Source organism: Astatotilapia calliptera, chromosome 10 (genome assembly GCF_964374335.1).
Source record: "Astatotilapia calliptera chromosome 10, fAstCal68.1, whole genome shotgun sequence".
NCBI lineage: Eukaryota > Metazoa > Chordata > Actinopteri > Cichliformes > Cichlidae > Astatotilapia > Astatotilapia calliptera.
This window is the reverse complement of record NC_137431.1, coordinates 28108343-28127507: the sequence shown is the minus strand read 5'-3', so window position 1 is coordinate 28127507 and position 19165 is coordinate 28108343. Positions and strand designations below refer to the sequence as shown.

Genomic DNA, 19165 nt, shown 5'->3' with positions numbered 1-19165 from the left:
GAAGAGGATGGAAGGGAGCGCTCAAAAACAAACCATCTTTAAACAGAAGCTAGTTTTTTTCAAGTTTGTCCTTACACGGGGACTTGGGTTTTATAGAGCTAACAAAAATGGTTCAAACAGCTTTATCGATCAGATCAAATTATAAGGCAGAGAAATGTCCACTATGCGAGGACACAGGGTCTCAGGAGGTTACAGCTGCTTTGTATAAAGACATTATTGGGTTTCTTGCTGATGCCTTACGCCGCGGCGTAAGGCGCAAGGTCCTTTAAGGAAACCTTTAAGGAAACCTTTAAGGAAACGTTAGAATATTGGGGAATATATTTGCTTTTTTGTGCTCTCAGTTGTTACAGTGGTGTGCGGTAGTGCAAATTTTGGTGTCGACCCAATACAAAGTAAATACAGGGCCAAAAATTGCACAGATACTATTAACCTATAAAGGCAGCTTATGTCGAAGAGGGTTTTCTGAGATGAATCATCATCAGTCTGCAAATCCTGAATGCATTTTAATGACCACACCACGTTTCAGCTTTTCATGTATTTTGAAACGAAGTTTTTAGGAGACCTGGAATGTAAATGTGTCTGTCTCTCAAGTGCTTTGAGCTAAATATATAAAAAAAAAATTATTTCCCCAAAATTTATTTATTTAAAACGGTCTTAGAGGACAGAAAGAAAGTATTAATACTATCGTGCTACTATCAACCCAACACCAACACCACCGTTGGTATCATTACTATCAATATTTGAACGAGCCCAGCCACATTTAGATTAAAATATTACTTGTATAGTTAACCCTTTAAGACCTACCATAGAACCGAGTCCGCCAGAGCGTATATTATATTTTTACATGCTGTGGAGCCATTTTTGGGAGCATTTCAAGTTGCTATACATCAATACAACCATTATAGCCCAAATTTGAATAATATGTATGCATTAAGTGCATAGTAATTACATAAACTACAAAAAAAATTGAAAATCGTTTGTTTTTTTTAACGTATGTTTCTAGTTAGAGAAATTTAAGAGGCTTATCCCTCAAAACTGTAAATACAAAAAAAGTTGCACAAAATAGTTTCCCACCACAGGAAATTTATTTTGAGTGTCTTTTATTTTTGAAATACACCAATTTTTATATACTGCAGGAAAAACAAAAATAAATATTATAGTGCAAATTTGCAAAAAAGCAGCATGTGCATCAAAATAAATTATTTCCAGGACTGAGTCCTAAGCATCCCAGAAACGACACAGAAAGTCATAAAGTCAAAGATAACTTTTAAAAACACCAGTCTAGGCTCATGAGGCCCTGATGGTTAAAAAAAACAAAAAACCTACATTTCCGCGAAAATGACGTCACGTCCGGTTTCAGCCAACTAATGGCGGATGTGCGAAAGTTCGCCGTAGGAAGTGTTACGAACAGCTGATCGGGTCGGCAAAGCGTGTTTCTGGAATATTATGTTTTTGTTGCTGCAAGTGCTTTTTATGCAGTTTTTGCAAAGCTTTATGTGGAAGGAAACCGTGACCTAGGACAAGCTGATGGCATAAGATGTAAGTACAACTCCTCCGGTTTCATATGCAAAACAAATTTTTGCACTAGCTTAAGTGGTTGCAGAGCTACCGGGATTTAAAAATAGTTATGCAAAACAGAGCGTGCCTGCTCCAACCGTTTTAAAGGGTTAATTAATATCTACTGTATTACCAAAAACGATTTACTATTCTCGGCCAATAAGGTATGATGGAGTATGTTTTTTAGAACCATTCTTTTAGCAAAAAAAGGAATAAAAAACTATGAAAGCGGCTCACTGCACAAAAAATCTGTATTATTAAAAAATTGTGCATAGATTAGAAACACTGAAAATAATTATTGTGCAGAAAAATATTCCCCATCAGAGTAATACTGAGCTGATTTCAAACATTTGATACTACGTTGAATCTAAAGTATCTACATATTCTAATAAATCATATTTGTAGTTGCCATCCTGTGAGGTCCACATATTTCTGAAAACAACAACAAAATAACAGCTGCTATGAGCGCAATAACACATGCCTACATCTCGATTTTGTTTAAAGTACATTAAAAAAAAAAGTCAACATTAATACTAAATATATAAGCTGAATTGAATCACGGTGTTAAGGTTAACTGTCACAGGGAGATATTGACTGGATACTGATCTTAAGCCAAAATCTAGTTTTTGTACAGCTTTTTTTGTATAACTTTTGAGCATTAGTAACATGAAATAATTCATCATTTCAACAACAAAACAACAGCCGAAAAATCCACGGGTAACGCTGGATGTTTGATCTGTTTTATGATTCACTGTAGAAGACCTTTTCTTAAATGGGTGTTCTGTAACTTAACTCATATGTAAGCCTCATATTTTAATACAGCATGGCTATAAAGACCAGGCATTACATCAGGGAAAGGTTGAAACCACACCGCACATGAGCCTGGTGTCTGTTGTAGGTCCAAACAAAGATGTCTTTTGCTTTATGCTTGTTTTGACCTGACAAAATCCACTTTTTATTAAAGGTAAAGGTAAAAAAAAAGTGAGGATACAGATGCTGAATCAAAGTGAGATGTTAGAGATTCCCATCACTGCCCTCTGCTGATTAAAAATGTTATTTCACTCCATGTATGACAGCTGAAGTCAGTGTGGGAAATCCTTACTTACCTGCAATTAATATTTCTGTAATCAAAATGTACAATGTTGCTATCAGCTGACACTCATTATTTTACCAGGCTCAATAGCCCATCAAAATAAGTGTGAGTATAGATGCCCAGCAAAGTAACATCACCAGGACTGAGGCGTCGTTCCATGTCAGTTTCACACCACCTCAGATTTATGGGGCGGAAAACACCAGGAATAATATACACTTAAAAGAAACTGGGCAAAATTCCAGGTCCTTTGTGGTTTTTGGATATTTTCCTAGCTTTTCTTCCATAACACATACATAATATATACAATATTCATAATATTCTTTAAAACTGTCCAAATTAGGTGGACTGGATTCACAGATATTAAAACTTGAATATGACAAAGAACACATTTTCATCCAACTCCCATTGAGTGGAGAGTTTCTGTAAAAACCATCATAAATTTGGGATAAAATATTGTCTCTGATTTTCTCAGTATGAACTTTTGAAATATTAGGAACATTAGGAATTTAAAATGTAATATTACAGGAATTATGTGATGACAAATGACCAAAAAATTGAAACCTTTATGAAAAACATCTACGTTCCACTTGTTCCTGAATCGGTGAAACACGTTTGTCGTTTCCACAGCAGCAACAGTTTCAGTGCTGTGCTTTGTTGGAGGCTGACATGTTTAGGCATGTGTTGCCAGGAAACAATAATGCATGCTTAATTTGCCATGAAATAATGAAACGAGACCCAGCTGGCTATTTAACTGGCTGTCGGCTGATGGTTTATTACATGGGTGTTAAACACAAGGCCGGGGGACCCAGAACTGGCCCGGCACAGACTCTGTGGGCTGGATTTTACCCTTTAACTGCAGGTTTTACAGCTTTCCTCACTCACAGCCATTCATGCTACACCAAATTAACCATCAAATGACAAAAGTTACTGACTTTTCATGACCAAATATAATTTTTGGACCAATTTAAAAAAAAAAAAAAAAAAAAAAGAACCTTTGTGTGAATTAAAAACCATCTGCTCTATAGTTCCAGGACAGTCTGGGTAACGAGCTACCTGAACTGTTTCTTAGATTCTTTATTGGCTAGAACTGAGCAAACTGAGACTTGCTGTTGAAATTGCACTTTAATACAATATCTCAAGAATTGTGTGTATAAACATGGCCTTTAATTCCTGATGAAAGTCTGAACTGTAATCACTCGCTGTTTAAATCCACTGTGATGCACAGACACAAAACTACAAATAAGTGTGTCATTGTCTGAAAGCTTACAGTCCTAACTGTAGGTTAAAGCTAAGTGCCGGTCCTACAGCGCCCCCATGACTGTGATCCAAGGATATCCTCTCACTCTGCAGGTCAGATACCCTCTGATCAACACAACGACAATTTCTTTTCCTAATTTCATGGATTTTAAATTGAAATAAATAAAAAAGAAAGAGACATGATTTTCAATTTGAAGTTTAATGTTAATTCCATGCTGTGTTTCAGTAAGAATACAGATGGTACTTGTGGCTCCGGTGAGAATATCCAGTAGTACAAATCAGATTCACTTTACACATACTGAACAGAAGGAGTAGGAAGAAGAGGAGGATGAGGAGAGGGAAGGGACAGAAGAAAACCTGAAAGAGTCAGGGGAGTAAAGATACAGCAGGCCTCTATTTCCCAAACTGTTTTTATATAGTGCCAATGCAAAACTGCATTACGTTACAATCAAAGAGTGTTGAGCAATCCCCTCCCACGCTCACACTGATGCACATTTTGTCTGTTAAAAAGCCATTACCTAACTATCTGCCATTAGCGAAAGCGCTACAGCCTCGCAGCACAAAACTTGGTCCAAAGAGTGGACAAGGAGAGAGGTCAGAGCGATGCTCGGAGGTGGGGGACGTTTCGTAATTTAACAAAAAAAGAAAGAAAGAAAATGAACATGTGTTGAAGAAGCAGGTGTAGTAACCACAAAAAAGAAAATGTAACGAGGGCACTTAGTTCTTCCAAAAAGCTTTAACACATCCCTTTTAAACCTCCCATCACTGCTGTGTTTCCTCAATGTGACAACTGACGAAGCACGGACAAGATACTGATCATCAACACACGCGCGCACATACACCGGAAAACAGCAAAGTATCGTCTTTAAATAAACTCTTGCACGTGTTACAAATACAGGCAAGCGTACTTGGCAACAGATGATAACAGCAAAATAAAGCAAAATAAAAACTGTGCAAGAGGACGTGAACCTTAAAGGGGGTACAGGCGTGCAAAAAAAAGAAAAAGTAATAAAACGAAGTGAAAACCCCCAGGGTGGGAAAAACGAGGGAGATGGCGTGCATACGAGGAGAAAAAGGTGGGGCAGGAGGGTGGAAATGGAGGGGATTGTAGAGTAGGAGTGGGCTGCAGAGTAAACCCAGCTGAACACTGTGGCTGGGGACAGGAGACAGTGCTGGGAGGAGGGAGTTAAGAGAGAAGGAGGGGGAGGAAGAGGAGGAGAGCTCGTCTTGTGTTGTTCGGTCTCACTGGGCCTCGTCCTCCGCATCTTGCAGTGCTTCTTTGTTCTGTTCTTCACCTGAGATGGAGACAAAAAGCACCAACAGTCACTGGGCTGCTGCTATACACTTAAAGACATTTCAAAAGCATCACCGGTGACGAGCAGCGTGAAGTGAAGCATGGATATCTAAACTACAGGACGGTTTGCCAGTCACGGATTTAGCCTGGACCTTAAAATATTGAATTTTTAGGCTTCATCCATGGTTGGAAAACTGCCTGTAAATCAGAAAATGATCAAATACTCACATAAAAGTACGTAACAGCTGTATAAAGAGCAGTAAGTACGATGACGGCACTAATTTAAAAGCCCTTTATGGTCCAAATGGAGTGAAATTAAGAAGATTAAACAGGGTTTGACATAACCTGTGTCCTGTGGGGCAAGCAGACTGGCCAGCTGCTGTTCTGTGACAGTGTTTCAACAGCACACAGGTATGATCTCACCTGTGAAGTAACCCATTTTTACCGCTCTTTGCTGTCAGTAGCCTACTGTCACATTGAATGAAGCGTTTGAGGTTAATGAAATTAAGAGGTGTTGAAAACAGCAGGGCTTCAAGACCCAACAGCTCGAGCTTCGTAGAATAAAAACACCTGCAGGTGGCTGGCATGTTTGTGTATGAAAACATTTTTGTACACACTTTAAAATATTTAAATAATATCAGCAAACCAGGAATGGGGATAAACAAAAAAAAACGCTCCCACGGGTGTTTTGTGTAATATTTTCGAATATATCCCCTGGTCATCTGCAGTGAGTGTAAGCTGTCAGCCTGCTGTTTACCTCAGCTGTCAACATGCCCAGTGTGAATTATCCACGTACATTTGCTGTGGAGGATGCCATCAATCTTTGTGTAACGAGTCCGAAACGAGTCGATGAGTCAGTGAAGCTAAATCTGAGGTGATGAATTATTCCTCTTGGTAAGAGCTGCAGCTGTTTCTAAAGGTTTTTTGTTTTTGTTTTTTTTTTAATCTTGTCAAACTCGACCAGTACGTGATTAAACTCTTGTAAAACCTGAGGATTTCCTTTAATTATTTATCAGTTTGAAAGTGTGATTTTTAGGATACTTAAGCCAAACATTAGTCGGTATAATGTTAGTTTATAACCAGCTGCTATTTGTCGTTTTCTGACTGAAAGCTGGAAACAGGAATATCTGTGGCTGAACTTTGTGCATATGCCTTTACAGGAGTTTTCCTCTTTAGGAGGAGTATATTTTAAAGAATCACACAAACGTATTTTTCTGACATAATGTTTGTGTTCTTCTAAACCAGCGGTGTCGAACTCCAGGCCTTGAGGGCCGGTGTCCTGCAGGTTTTAGATAACACCCTGGGTCAACACATGTGAATCCAATGATTAGTTCATTACCAGGCCTCTGGAGAACTTCAAGATATGTTGAGGAGGTGATTTAGCCATTTAGATCAGCTGTGTTGGATCAAGGACACATCTAAAACCTGCAGGACACCAGCCCTCGAGGCCTGGAGTTCGACGCCTGTGTTCTAAACATTGTAAAGGTCAGTTTCTAATGGTGAAGTAGGTTGCCACTGCCCCCTCTGGTGGCTATTAGAAAGAATGCAGCTTTGAGGCACTTATGCATAGACCCAGAGACTACAGACATCTTTTAGATACAGTCCAACAAAGCCAGCCATGCATTTAAATAAGGCAACATGTGTAATCTGTCTGCAGCTGTAATGTGATAAATTTATCTAATTTTAAATACTTATGTCCCTGATTAAACTGATTTAAGTTTAAACGACCATCATTGTAATAAGCGGGAGACGCTCAGATGCTAAAAATAACCCAAACATTTACATACAAACTGCAACTTTCACCAGTGACCGTCAACGTGCAGGCCAGTAAGGAGGAGCTGTGTGCAGACTTACTAACAAGGGCGAAATGCTTTGTGAACCTGTGCAACTGGTTGCTTAGAAAGGTTACCATAGAGACCGCACAGCCATCCGTGTAATGAAGCATTGAGAGGCACAAATAACAAAGGCCTGAGAATCTGTCATGATTAAAATAGAAAGCGTAACGGTGCTCATTAGCACCGCGGCTAACTGTGATGTGAGAGCACTGCAGGACACGGAGCAGCAGCCTCACATGCTGCCACTGCAGTTCCTCCGTTATGTCACACTTCCGCGAGGCTGCGTTCACAGGTTTCCAAACACCGACCCACACACATGTGATCTGCTGTGATGCCCCAGTGTGCAGGATTCAGTCACACCGACGTGCATTTGTGAAGAAGCAGAGTGTCCGCAAATCCTTATGGTTAAATTAGAAGATGGAGTCATTTGTATGGTCACAGGAGGAAGGTGGGTTGTGTTTCTACATTTCAGATTCACAAGCCCACAACTGTGAGACTGACACCAGCATTTAGGGTGCAAAGCTTAAAAGCTGGAAAATTAACATTATAAAAACTGAAGTCGCCTGGTTCACTTAGAATAACTGATCATGGAGATAATCGTCCAATAACAATAATTTTGAAGGGGACCTGTTACACTTTTCCAATATTTTCTATCAATTATGCAAAGTCACAGTGGTGGAGGCTCATATTAAACATGGCTCACATGATGAGAGGAGCACATGCACAAGGCTCAGGTTTCAGACTGCTCTAAACACTGTTTCCCGCAGTTTTTTCTACTCTTGGCTCTGCATGATGCCATTGAGAGTTTGAGAGGGGCAACCAATCAGAATAAAGGTGGCTTGTTTGAAACCACAAGGTTGTGTAACCATGCAAAGCCATTCTTGTAGAGGATAAGAATTAAAATATTGAGCAAAGGAACAAATAAGCTACATTTTATAGCTAGATTTGGTTACTTTGTGTAACTGCACCTCACTATGATACTTAAAAGCCTTGGCATAGTGACGCTTCATCTTTCTCATTAAGACATTTAAAGTAAATGGTCTGGTTCTTATACAGTGCTATTCAAAGCGTTTTAGTAGTTGACCAGCTACCTCCTGAGCTAGAGCCACCCCTGATGTGTCAAACTGGTCTCAAAGACAGTCTGGATATACTTTTGTAATATTATTAAGCACCTAAATATTACTTTATGAAAGGTTAAAAACACAAAACTGCCATTTAAAGTAGTTTAAATTGTTACAACTCCGATGTGAATGTGTTTTACTTCATTTGATAAATAGTTATACTGAAAATCTGACTAGGCCAAGAAGCAGATTCGGGACGTCGGCCGTTTACTGGGAGGTATTTCAGCCTTTTATCTAAGTTTTTTTTGACTTGCGGAAGACAAATCAAACATAGACAATCAAACATAGTGCTGAAAAAAGTGGAAGAGGTTAGCAACACAATGCGACAAATTACCGCTCTGTACCCCTAAAAACACTGGACTTGGTGCTGTGAGTAAGTTAGTGAGGGATGTTAGGGTGGTGAGGCAAGACTAACGGCTTGAGGTGGAAAAAAGCCCAAGACAAGAGGAATGACTTACAAAATAGACCTTTAAAAACAGAGAAGAGAGAAGGAGGAGGGCTGTCCTTAAGAATCTACAGGGGAGAGAAGTTAAAAGAGTTCGTGAGTATCGACCCTGAAAGGAGGGAGTGATTTTATACACTGCTCAAAAAATTAAACACTTTTTAATCAGAGTTTAGCACCAAGTCAGCTAAACTTGGGGGATACTGATCTAGTCAGTTAAGAAGCAGAGGGGGTGGTTAAGGGAAAAAAATGCCAGACGCCTCCACCTTTAAAATTCTCATCTTCTCTGGCTGATTTTTCTCTAGTTTTATGTTTGGATAGGGTCACTGTCACTACTGGTAGCATGAACCGATACCTAGATCTTACAGAGGTTGCACAGGTAGTCCAACTCCTCCAGGATGGTACATCAATACGTGCTATTGCCTGAAGGTTTGTCAGACCCTACGCTGGTGCAGTGGGTCCTGGTTCCTCCTGGTGCATGATGATGCCCGGCCTCATGTAGTGAGAGTATGCACGCAGGCTCTTTACACCACTGATTGGCCCCAGCATCCGCCAACAGAACAACATTTTGTTTTGGTCCTTCCAATGCTGCCAGACCTCAGACCGCCCAGGAACTCAGTGATGCCCTGGTCCAGATCTGGGAGATCCCGGTGGACACCATCTCTTAAGGAGAATGCCCCGAGGTTGTCAGGCAGGCATGCAAGCACGTGGGTGCAATAAAAACTACCATAGTACCATTTTTGCATTGCTGCAGTGAAATTCTGGCAGAATGCACTAGCCTGCCATCTTTGAATTTAGCTCTCTGTATGTTAAAGGCTTTCATTTCTGTCAAATGATGTAGCATCCTAACACATTACCATGCCCATATCAATATAGTTATCCAGTAATTTTTTGGAGCAGTGTAGAAACCACAGAACTCAGAGGAAAGGCCGGACGAAACCTGTTTGCTAGATTTTTGACCATAAAAGAGGCAGAAATAAAAAAGGGGCAAACAAAGAAAGCAGAAATACTAAGCCTGAACAGTAAAGTCATGGTTCTCTCACCATCTCCCTGCACATCTGAGGTCCATAGTGTCAAGTTGTCACGTAGCAACTGCATGATAAGCGTAGAGTCCTTATAGCTTTCCTCACTCAGGGTATCCAGTTCTGCAATGGCATTGTCAAATGCTTCCTTCGCCAACCTGTCAGCAGAGAAGATACGAACCAACACAGAGGAGCTGAGGATTCACTTCACACAGTGGAAGCACAGACATATCAAAAGTGAAGCAAATGTGGAAGTGTGACAGTCGGATCCACCATTCATCCATCACATCTGGTGTCCAAAATCTAATTATTTTTCTTAATCCATGGACCATTCTGAATATTTATGTGTGCCATTATTCATTTTCTGCTCCTTATCTGGGTCCAGGTTGCAAGTGCAGCAAGCTAAACCCTGCTCACCTTCTCCAACTTATCTAGATATACTCCCAAATGTTCCCTGGAGGCTCTTCCCATGGCCAACCTGGAAGATATCCAGGAAGCAGTATGGTGAGATACCCAAACAAATGACCGGCTGGTGCCAGTGTGATCTTTTTTTCAAACTGGAAAACTGTAGTCCTTTGCCGATAAGCTACGCTGTGAGACGAGTCAAAATAAAGTCAATGTGGTTGAATAGCCAGTTCATGAATCATTTCATCTGGCACCCTGGATGGCTCAACTCCTAAACGATGCTCCTCTTTGTAATGAGTAATGAAAGGCAGTAATGAGAGACCGAGAGTCCAAGCTGCTTATATTATCCAAGTCTTCTTTTTTCAGCCTACCACAAAAGTAAGAAATAAACTACTGAACAGCACAAAATTGACTTAAATTTTAAATTTCTTTCAATAAATCATTCCATTAAAAAGCATAAGATGACATCCACAAACTGCTTTTACTTTCACACCTTTTTTTTTTAGTTTGTAGTTTCCTTTCAGTTCACTAACAATCTTGAAGCCTCACGTGATGTAAAACCCCCGTAGCCCCATCAAAGACGCCACAGGAAGTCCTGCTTGTAGACGTCAAACTTGTTTTGTTGTTTTCGTGCACCCCCCCCCACACACACACATCAAAAACAACTATCTCGTGCACTCACCTGCAAGCACGGTCCGGCGAGTTGAGGATTTCATAATAGAAAACAGAAAAGTTAAGGGCCAGTCCCAGACGGATGGGGTGCGTTGATGGGAGTTCGATCATGGCGATGTCGCTCGCAGCTTTGTACGCTACCAAACTGTTCTCGGCTGCCTCCTTCCTGTCGTTGCCTGTGGCAAACTCTGCCAGGTACCTGTGGTAATCTCCCTTCCTGAGTGGGGCAAACACAAAGGCCATGAAGAACATATGGGCAGTCTGAAGGGTAAAGCCACTTTTAACTGTTCAAAATAAATCAGGGGTATTGGTTAATACTTATCATGGAAAAAGATTTTTTTTTAATAAAAATGAACAAAGACCACATTAGGATCATAGGTACAGTTAGACCGGCGCCTAATCCCCTTAACTAGGGCACAATTCTAATCAGAGAAGCATCTTTTAGAGGGCAACTAAACAGAGTAAGCAAAACACTCCTGAAACAAGCTTTGTTTACTCCCAAGTTTGTGATTTTCCTTCAATCATCTACTTTTTAAATTTAAGAGAGGTACCGTGTACCATTTCATCGTGGGAGCTTAAAAATGCATCCAATTTTTCTGACAGGCCAGTTTCTGCACAGTGCATGATTTTTACCCCACAGCCTCCAGACTTCAGCTTCACCTCAACCTTTAATGGTTTATTCTAAATGGGACAGGGCTGTGCTCCTCTAAATAAGGCCACAGAAGCGGAGAAAAATACTAAATAATAAATATCAGACTGTCATTTGTGATTAAAAGTTTAGTCTAGTTATGCAAGGCATCACAACCCAACAGTATCTTAACAAAATGAGAGAAAATGTGTTAGCAAATGTTTGTGTTAAATGGCCAAACAACCCGAAATTAACATTTGCTTATTTAACAATCGATTCTGCAACAACAAACATACATTAAAAAACTCAGAATGTCCCATAATTTGTAATTATCTGGGCGACCACACCACTTTCCTCATTTTGTTAGTACAATTTCAGATATGAACTGGATACCTACATTTTATAGTAGAAAACCTTAGATTCTCCCGTGGTAGCAGCTAAGATGAGATGCTTGTCCAGTACATCCAGAATGTCATTGCAGATTGATTTCAGCTCTTTCTCAACCTGCAGAACAAAACACAGATGATTCTGTTAGTACACCATGTTCCTACTCACTCTGTGTGCTTTGAGACCTTTGCAGATATTGGCGTGTTCAATTAGACAGCACTAACCTGACAGTGTTTGACAGCCACTCTTGTGCTAGCTAATGCTATAAAAACTTTTTCCAACTTGTTGTGCCTTTTCCATAGTAACAAATAAGCAGTAAACAATGCCACAAAGAAATAAAGAAATGCTTCCCATTGATGGTTAACTTATTACCTGGACCAGGGACCTGGTCTGGTCTCCACTTAAGCAAACAGGGCTTCTTCCTGGCTTTTCACAATAAAAGCCTTCATTATATAGTATATGAAGGCTACTTACAACAGACCTCTCTCCTTTATCTTTTTTATTTTTAGGTTATGAGACACATTTTAACAAATGAATATTTGACATCTATGAAGCTCATTTTGATGTCCATTAACAAAACAGCAAACAAAACAAAAAGGTGAAAAAAGCTTTTTGTATAAAATAATGATAAATATAGTGGAGACCAGAGAAAGTTGAATAACATAATTCTAAAAAACCTAAATATAATGCATTTGCTTCGATGCTTCGTTTAATCCACAACTCTGTAGCGCTCAGCTGTCACCATGTAAGCGCAAGCGCTTCACCCACATTTGCAACTAAAAATAGACCTGCAATTCAAGGCTTCAGAGTTAGATTTGAATCAACACAAAATATATTAATTAAATAAACTGTATTAATATTTGAAAGTACTTTTCTAAGTCTTTTTTTTTTTTTTTTGCACGGCAGTAAAACTGAGCCGCTGACCTGTAGCCGTTAACATGGACACTGAATTACTATTAACATCTACACCATCAGAACGTCTGCAGCAGGAAACTTCAGTTCTGAGAGTGCTGATATGCTCACTTTTCTATACGTCGCTCTTTATTTTCTACAGGCTTACAGGCCCATATTCTTACTCACTAGTACATTTAAGCACACACACCCCACATCCCAAATTGACCTCATCCAGGAGATGAAACTGAACTCTTTTTTTTTTGCCTCATGCTAATGTAAGAAAGAAGAGTAAAGGCTGGTTAACTTTATGTCTTAGTGTAGGTTGTAGGTCTATTTGACTTTACTGTGCTGGTGATTATTTAAAAGGAATGAGCTGAGCTTTTTATTTGACTGATATTTAAAACATTGCAGTTCATTTTGAAAGACCTGTTTGTTTGTTTTTTTATCTCTTGAATATTTATTATGATTATTAAGAAAAGTATTTCTCATAGGATTACTGGATGGATACGACAGAATACTTTATTAATAAAATAATCAAGTTTTGCAGCTGTAGCATAGAGCTTAGGGGATTTAACTCCAGAGTCAGCATGCAGTTAGTCCCACAGTGGGCGTTCTCTGAATTCTGCTGTTACTGGGAGTTTCTCTGGAGCATAATTGGGAAAAAATGCAATTTAGAGTTATTTCGTGGCTGCCACCTGCCTCATCATTTTGGGCTGTGAAACCATTTCCTGGAGGAGAGCTCTCATCTCCATGAAATAACTGTGCAGGTACTAATGTCTAACCAGTGCTACCTCAGTCCTGAGGGTTTGTTTTTTTAAATCACTCTGTGAAGTAGTGGCAAGAAGAAAAAAATACAATCACTTCACGTGTGGTAAGAGCAGAATCAGAATGAAAAACAAGGACAGCATCAGATGTGGGTTTAAACTGCGTCTGACCGTTTTCCTGTATTCTCGGATCATCTTTAGTTTGTCTTCGCCTCCTTTGTTTTCTTCTTTCTGTTCGAGGCTGCTGATTATCCTCCAGGAGGCTCTCCTGGCTCCGATTACGTTCTTGTACGCTACAGAGAGAAGGTTCCTCTCCTCCACCGTCAGCTCCACGTCCATACTCGCCACGTTCTTCATCGACTCCACCATTTCTGAAAGAAGCAAAATAGAAACAAACGGCTGAATGTCGGGTGAATTATCCACAGGACGAGGGGAGCAATGTTGGAACTACCATGATTTTTCTTTTAAAACTTTAAACTCAGTTTCAGGCTGTTTGAAGCTTCACCCACATAGGAGAGGGGATCCAATCAGAAAAATGCTTTCTGAAGGGTGGGGATAGGGGAGCCCTCTTGTTTTAGACCCGGGGTGGGGAACTCCAGGCCTCAAGGGCCGGTGTCCTGCAGGTTTTAGATGTGACCTTGATCCAATCACAGCTGATTTAAATGGCTAAATTACCTCCTCAACATGTCTCGAAGTTCTCCAGAGGCCTGGTAATGAACTAATCATTTGATTCAGGTGTGTTGACCCAGGACGAGATCTAAAACCTGCAGGACACCGGCCCTTGAGGTCTGAAGTTCCCCCACCCCTCTTTTAGACAGTCAAGAGGCTCCACTGAGGCCTAATTTAACACAAATAAAGATTATTTTGAAATGTGAATCATGCAAAGCCACTCTAGGAGAATTAAGGAGGTTTAAAGGAGGGGTTGCTGAAGGAGCTAATACTCCAATATTTGAGCTGAAGTATTAAATTTACTGATTGCAGATTTCAAGATCAAAAATAGGAAATTTGCATAAATTTCATTACATCTGATTGGAATTATAAAGAGAAATTTTCTGCTGGGTTAAACAACAGAAAAGGTAAATGTGAAAATATTTCTGCTTTAATATTCAGCACTGAGTCTTCATTACCGTTATTAACATTCATTGTTTTTTAATTAAAAACAAGCACATCTTCATGCCATTAGCTCAGTCCTGAAAGGTTTCTGTCATCTTCAGTGATTTATTAATGGAGCGCCCGGGATGCTGACCAATTATAAACTCCTCTAATGTAGACATTTACCATCGTGGACACCTTCGGGGAGGCGATGGAAACTGAGCCAGAACATTAAACCAGAGGGCTGAGCCAAATCATCTTCAGTACGTTAAAACATCTCATGTTTGATTCATGGCAGCAAAACAAAACAATTGGCACTTATCTCAGGAGTAATTCGTCAGCACAACGAGCTTCTTCCCCGAGGGGTCAAATAAATGAGGCAACGGGGAGCCTCTTTAATCAAGAACACAAACACCGAAAATTAACTGGATCTGTTTCAACTTAAAAAGAAATACCTTTATTCTAGCATGTAATAACTTACATAAGAAGCATCAAAGATGGCAGGATGAAAGACAAAAAGTGGTTAAAACAAGCCACACACCACATTAAAACATCTAATTTGGATGTAATTTCTTGCCTTGTCACCCAGCCCAGTGCTGGAGGGAAAATACAAGTGCCAATCATCCAGTTTGTGACGTATGATCATATACAGTCAGCAGGAGCAATGAGCTGGTTTACAAACCAGGAGGACTCAACATGCTGCTCCACCTCGGCCTGCTCTCAGAGCAAATCAGTGAGCCCCTCGTGCTTTTAAAGCATTTTTCAAGTGAAGCCTCCACAGGCTGTATTTGGACACCAAGTCATTAAAAGGAATCTGCACAAGCACAATAGACGTTCACGACCTTTTTTAGCTGTGCAGTGGCAGACAAAGCTACTCCCTATCATAGTAAAGATGTAGGTAAGTAAAAGTGACATGCATCTCTGTTTGAATACTAAAAAACTCATTTTTTTTATCAGTGATCTCAATTATGTAACACTGTTATTCATTTACTTAAATGCTCAGGTATTCAACTTTGGAAAAAATGAAATTTATAGGAGATGTATTTAACGTGAGGGCTGTTCTACATCTGCTTTGAATCTACACCGTGGGTACATCATAACCACAAACTTTCTGAAAGTGTAAGCCACATCGTGCTGTGCACCTCCTTAGAAACCACAGCTCGCATTAATCCGGCAGTTCAGTATTGTCGTTTCCTCTAGTGCATTTCTGGCTACTACTTCTTCTACACCCAATTTTCAAACTGACTAGAAAAGAGAAACTCCACCGCCAACTAGGATTTTGGTTGTGAACCAAAACTACATGGGCTCGACACAGCCCATTAAGTCCATCATGTAAGGATGCCCGCTGGTCCGCTCTCAGCCGTTTCTACCATAGTGCTAAATTTACAAAATATACAAAATTGATTTAATTTTTTTATTCAGTATGCTGTCAAATGAGTGACTGAGCACAAAACGAACGCAGATTTCTGCTTCGGCTTTGTGACCCAGAAGCTACGTCCACGACCTCTACCAAAGGAATTCTGCAGGTACCAACATGTTCAACGAGAGGCCTGGAGATCTCCACAGTAGCCGAAAAGTGGATCAGAAGAGAGGAAGGCTCTTGTCCAATCATTGATTTCCAAACACCGGGCGCAGGGGGTGCTGTCGACATTTCAACAGCACTGGGTGAGTGACTCTTCCAGTCTGCATGTTGAAGTATTCTTGTGGCAATATATTGAACCCCGAGTTGCCCTTGATACAACCATCAGAGGGTGAGTGTGTGGAAATGTTAGGTTAAAAGCACTTAGGCATAGGAGAAATACTTCTATGAAGCATTAATTATAGTAGAAAAGCACTGCGTAAGTACCAAATCCAATATGCATTAGCCATTATCGTATTTCTGCTTGTTTGAAATTGTTACTTTCCAGCTACATGCAGGAAAAGCTTGCTTTTGCCTGTACTGCAGCAACCTGTTCCTGTGATGTTTTATTCCTTTTTGCCTTTGTTTCTCTTCCTCAATTACTTCAGCTGGAAGCTTTTTATAAGCAGCAGCACCCCAGAAAGAAAGACCAGCCTAAAAATAGCACAAACACAGACACTGGCGTGTTTGTTTGCACAATGATTAACCCATAAAATGCATGATTAAATGCAAATTTATATTGACGGCAGGGAAATTTCTGCACCCCATCTACAAAAAAAAGAGGCAGACACTCTGAACCAAATGGCTGCAATTAATACCAGCAGCTGCAGACAAACTTGGGAAATGTGACTTTTTGTTGAGAAAGAGGTTCGTTTTCACACTCTGAACCAGGCAAACGGAGATCAGAGAGTGTGGAAAGTGCACAGTTTAACACATCAGCGATGCTTTCACGCATAAACTCCTGCACACAGCAGGAGGTAGGCCATTTTACACCAGGGCTGGGCGGTATGCTGGTCATAATTCCATGCATGACACGAATCTTTCAAATACTGATAAACTGGAGAACAGCCAAAGAGCCAGCTGTGGTTTCTATACTGACCACCGGGAGCGATGCAGATCGACAAACCGAGCATCTGTCTTCCACACGGTTTTAGTCATATGACGCAAGAATTAAACATCCTCTGCTAGCACTCTTAAAAAGGGCAAACATCATGGCACTATAATCTGAAGAGTAAACTAGGGCATGCTGGGTAATGCTAACTTACAGCCTGTTGGAAGCGGCTCCATCAAAAGTGTGGAAAGACTCCACAATAACTAATTGAGGAGCCCTGCCGTCAGTTTATTTAAAAGGAGACTTGCTTTGCAGCTCTGCCAAAACACAGTAACAAGGAAACAGAGATGGTTTTAAACATGGACGTAGCTTCCACATTGGAAACAAAGGCAATGTCTGCTGCAGTAAATCTGCACCACCAGACAGCGACAGCTGAGCTACAAAAAGACTTCCGGTACTATTGATGTTCATGAGAAATTCGCCGCAAGTACGTTCCTGCTCAGTTTATGGGCTCAAGGGCTTGTAAAGATCATTACGCTCATTGCTAAGGCTAACAATTAGCGAGCTACTTTGCCAGTAAAGAAGCACCCCCTCCTCGTTACATCCGATTCGTTTTTAAACCGCGATGGCGAAAGCCTTCAAAATAGGACCTCAGATGCCAATGGGTGATGTCACTATATTTACATCTTTTTGATACAGTCTATGCAGGGAATCAGGTGAGGATAACTCAATGCTAACAGCTGTTTTCACTTGAAAACTTGACTCATTTGTGCCACAACATGGAGTTTATACACTAGCAGCAACAGACCAAATGTTAGATTTATTTATAAACGGTGGCAAAAACAGCACAAACAGACCGCCTCTGTGCTTAATATTAGTTCCATTTAAACAACTTTGAGTAAATTACTGTTCTAATTGAAGAATGAAATGTGTCATGTTTGTGGTGGCTGCTTTGGCTTATTTTACTTGTTGCATGGCAATATGCAGTTTCTAGAAAGAGGAATTTAACTAAGGAACTGCAAGGCAGGCAATACTAATAAGATTTCCTTGCCTCATGACTGTGTACATTTACTAATATATTTTTTGAGATTACTGAAAGGCACTAAAGGCAAACTAAAACTCTTCAGGTACTGGCTCATCTGGACTTCTGATCAAGATTACAGTTTAGGTACAAGACTAACATCTTATAATGACCAGGCTGAAAAACACCTTGTAGTTTGCCAGCTACGGCGCAAATTGAGAAGCCCCTCAGAGAAGAAGAAAAAAGTTGATCCGCACAGAAATTCCTCAAACGTGATTTTAAGAGCTTAATTACGTGCACGTTTTCCATTAGACTCACTGCCACACGGGCTTCTCTTGAAACCCTTTGTGGGGCCGATTTGTAAGCAATAACTGGAGCCGTTTTCTGGGGATTTTTCCACTCGTTATTGATCAGAAAGATCAGCGTCAGCGGAGCTGCAGGTCGTGTTTGTAGGGGTATGGGCATTCGTCGTGGTTTTTCTGAATGGAGTTCGGCGTGACGGGGCTGAAGAAAGGCTAGCCAGCTAGTTAGCCGTTTAATAGCTCGCTAACTAAGAAGAACCGCTTAGCACCGCGTAACTAACACAAATGTTCGCTGGCAGCAGTGCACACCGCGGGACACGCTTTCCAGCACGCTGGCTGCGCCTTCCTCATGAGCTGAAAACTACATTTAAACGTATATTGTTTCATTCGGCTGGGGAAACCTCCGCCATTTTGTCTCGTCTCACCCAACAAATCCATGTGAACTGCTTCACCTGCGTCTCCAAACCCCCTGCGCAGGGAGACAGAGGGGGAAAGAGGGGCCAGGCGGTCTGCAACCACCGATATCTGTCCGCAGCCTTACCGTCATATCTCTCCGCTTGTTCGGCGAGTTTAGCCTGGTATACTAAGTTCTCTCTGTCCGCCATGGTGCTCGGATACTGGGGCTTTTCGTGGCGTCCCAGTGGAAAGGGAGGATTATCGGCTGCTCTGCGATTCCTGGTGGTGGATCAGCAACAGCACTGTCGCTTCGCTGAACCGAAGAGCCACCGGTAGCACTGGCGTAAAGATGGCGCCGCTGCTCCATCCGGGAAATCCACGCAGCGGACTCATCCACGCCTACAGCCAAGTCAATAAAATATATTCAAATAAAATCAATAATAAAGGTAGTGATTTAAAAAAAAAAAGAAGAAGAAGTGCGTGAATGAATAAAAGTCACGTAAATAAATTTAAATAAAACTGAAATTAAAAAA

At 40.6% G+C, this 19165-nt stretch overlaps 1 protein-coding gene across 2 annotated transcripts; it reads right to left on the bottom strand.

Annotated features, from left to right (window-relative positions):
* Nucleotides 1-4087: 4087 nt before the first annotated feature.
* LOC113030401 (14-3-3 protein epsilon) lies at nt 4088-19018 on the bottom strand. 2 transcript variants are annotated; one of them, XM_080307317.1, is made up of 7 exons: nt 18778-19015; nt 13543-13742; nt 11724-11830; nt 10709-10915; nt 9643-9779; nt 8616-8670; nt 4088-5202 (listed from the first exon to the last, which is right to left on the bottom strand). In XM_080307317.1, the coding sequence occupies exons 1-6, from the start codon at nt 18839-18841 to the stop codon at nt 8663-8665; spliced, it is 723 nt and encodes a 240-aa protein (XP_080163443.1). In that variant the 5' UTR covers nt 18842-19015; the 3' UTR covers nt 4088-5202; nt 8616-8662. The 2 variants fall into 2 exon arrangements, with proteins under 2 accessions (XP_080163443.1, XP_026037605.1); XM_026181820.2 differs by lacking the exon at nt 8616-8670 and having other exon boundaries at nt 18778-19018.
* Between the last annotated feature and the right edge of the window lie 147 nt (nt 19019-19165).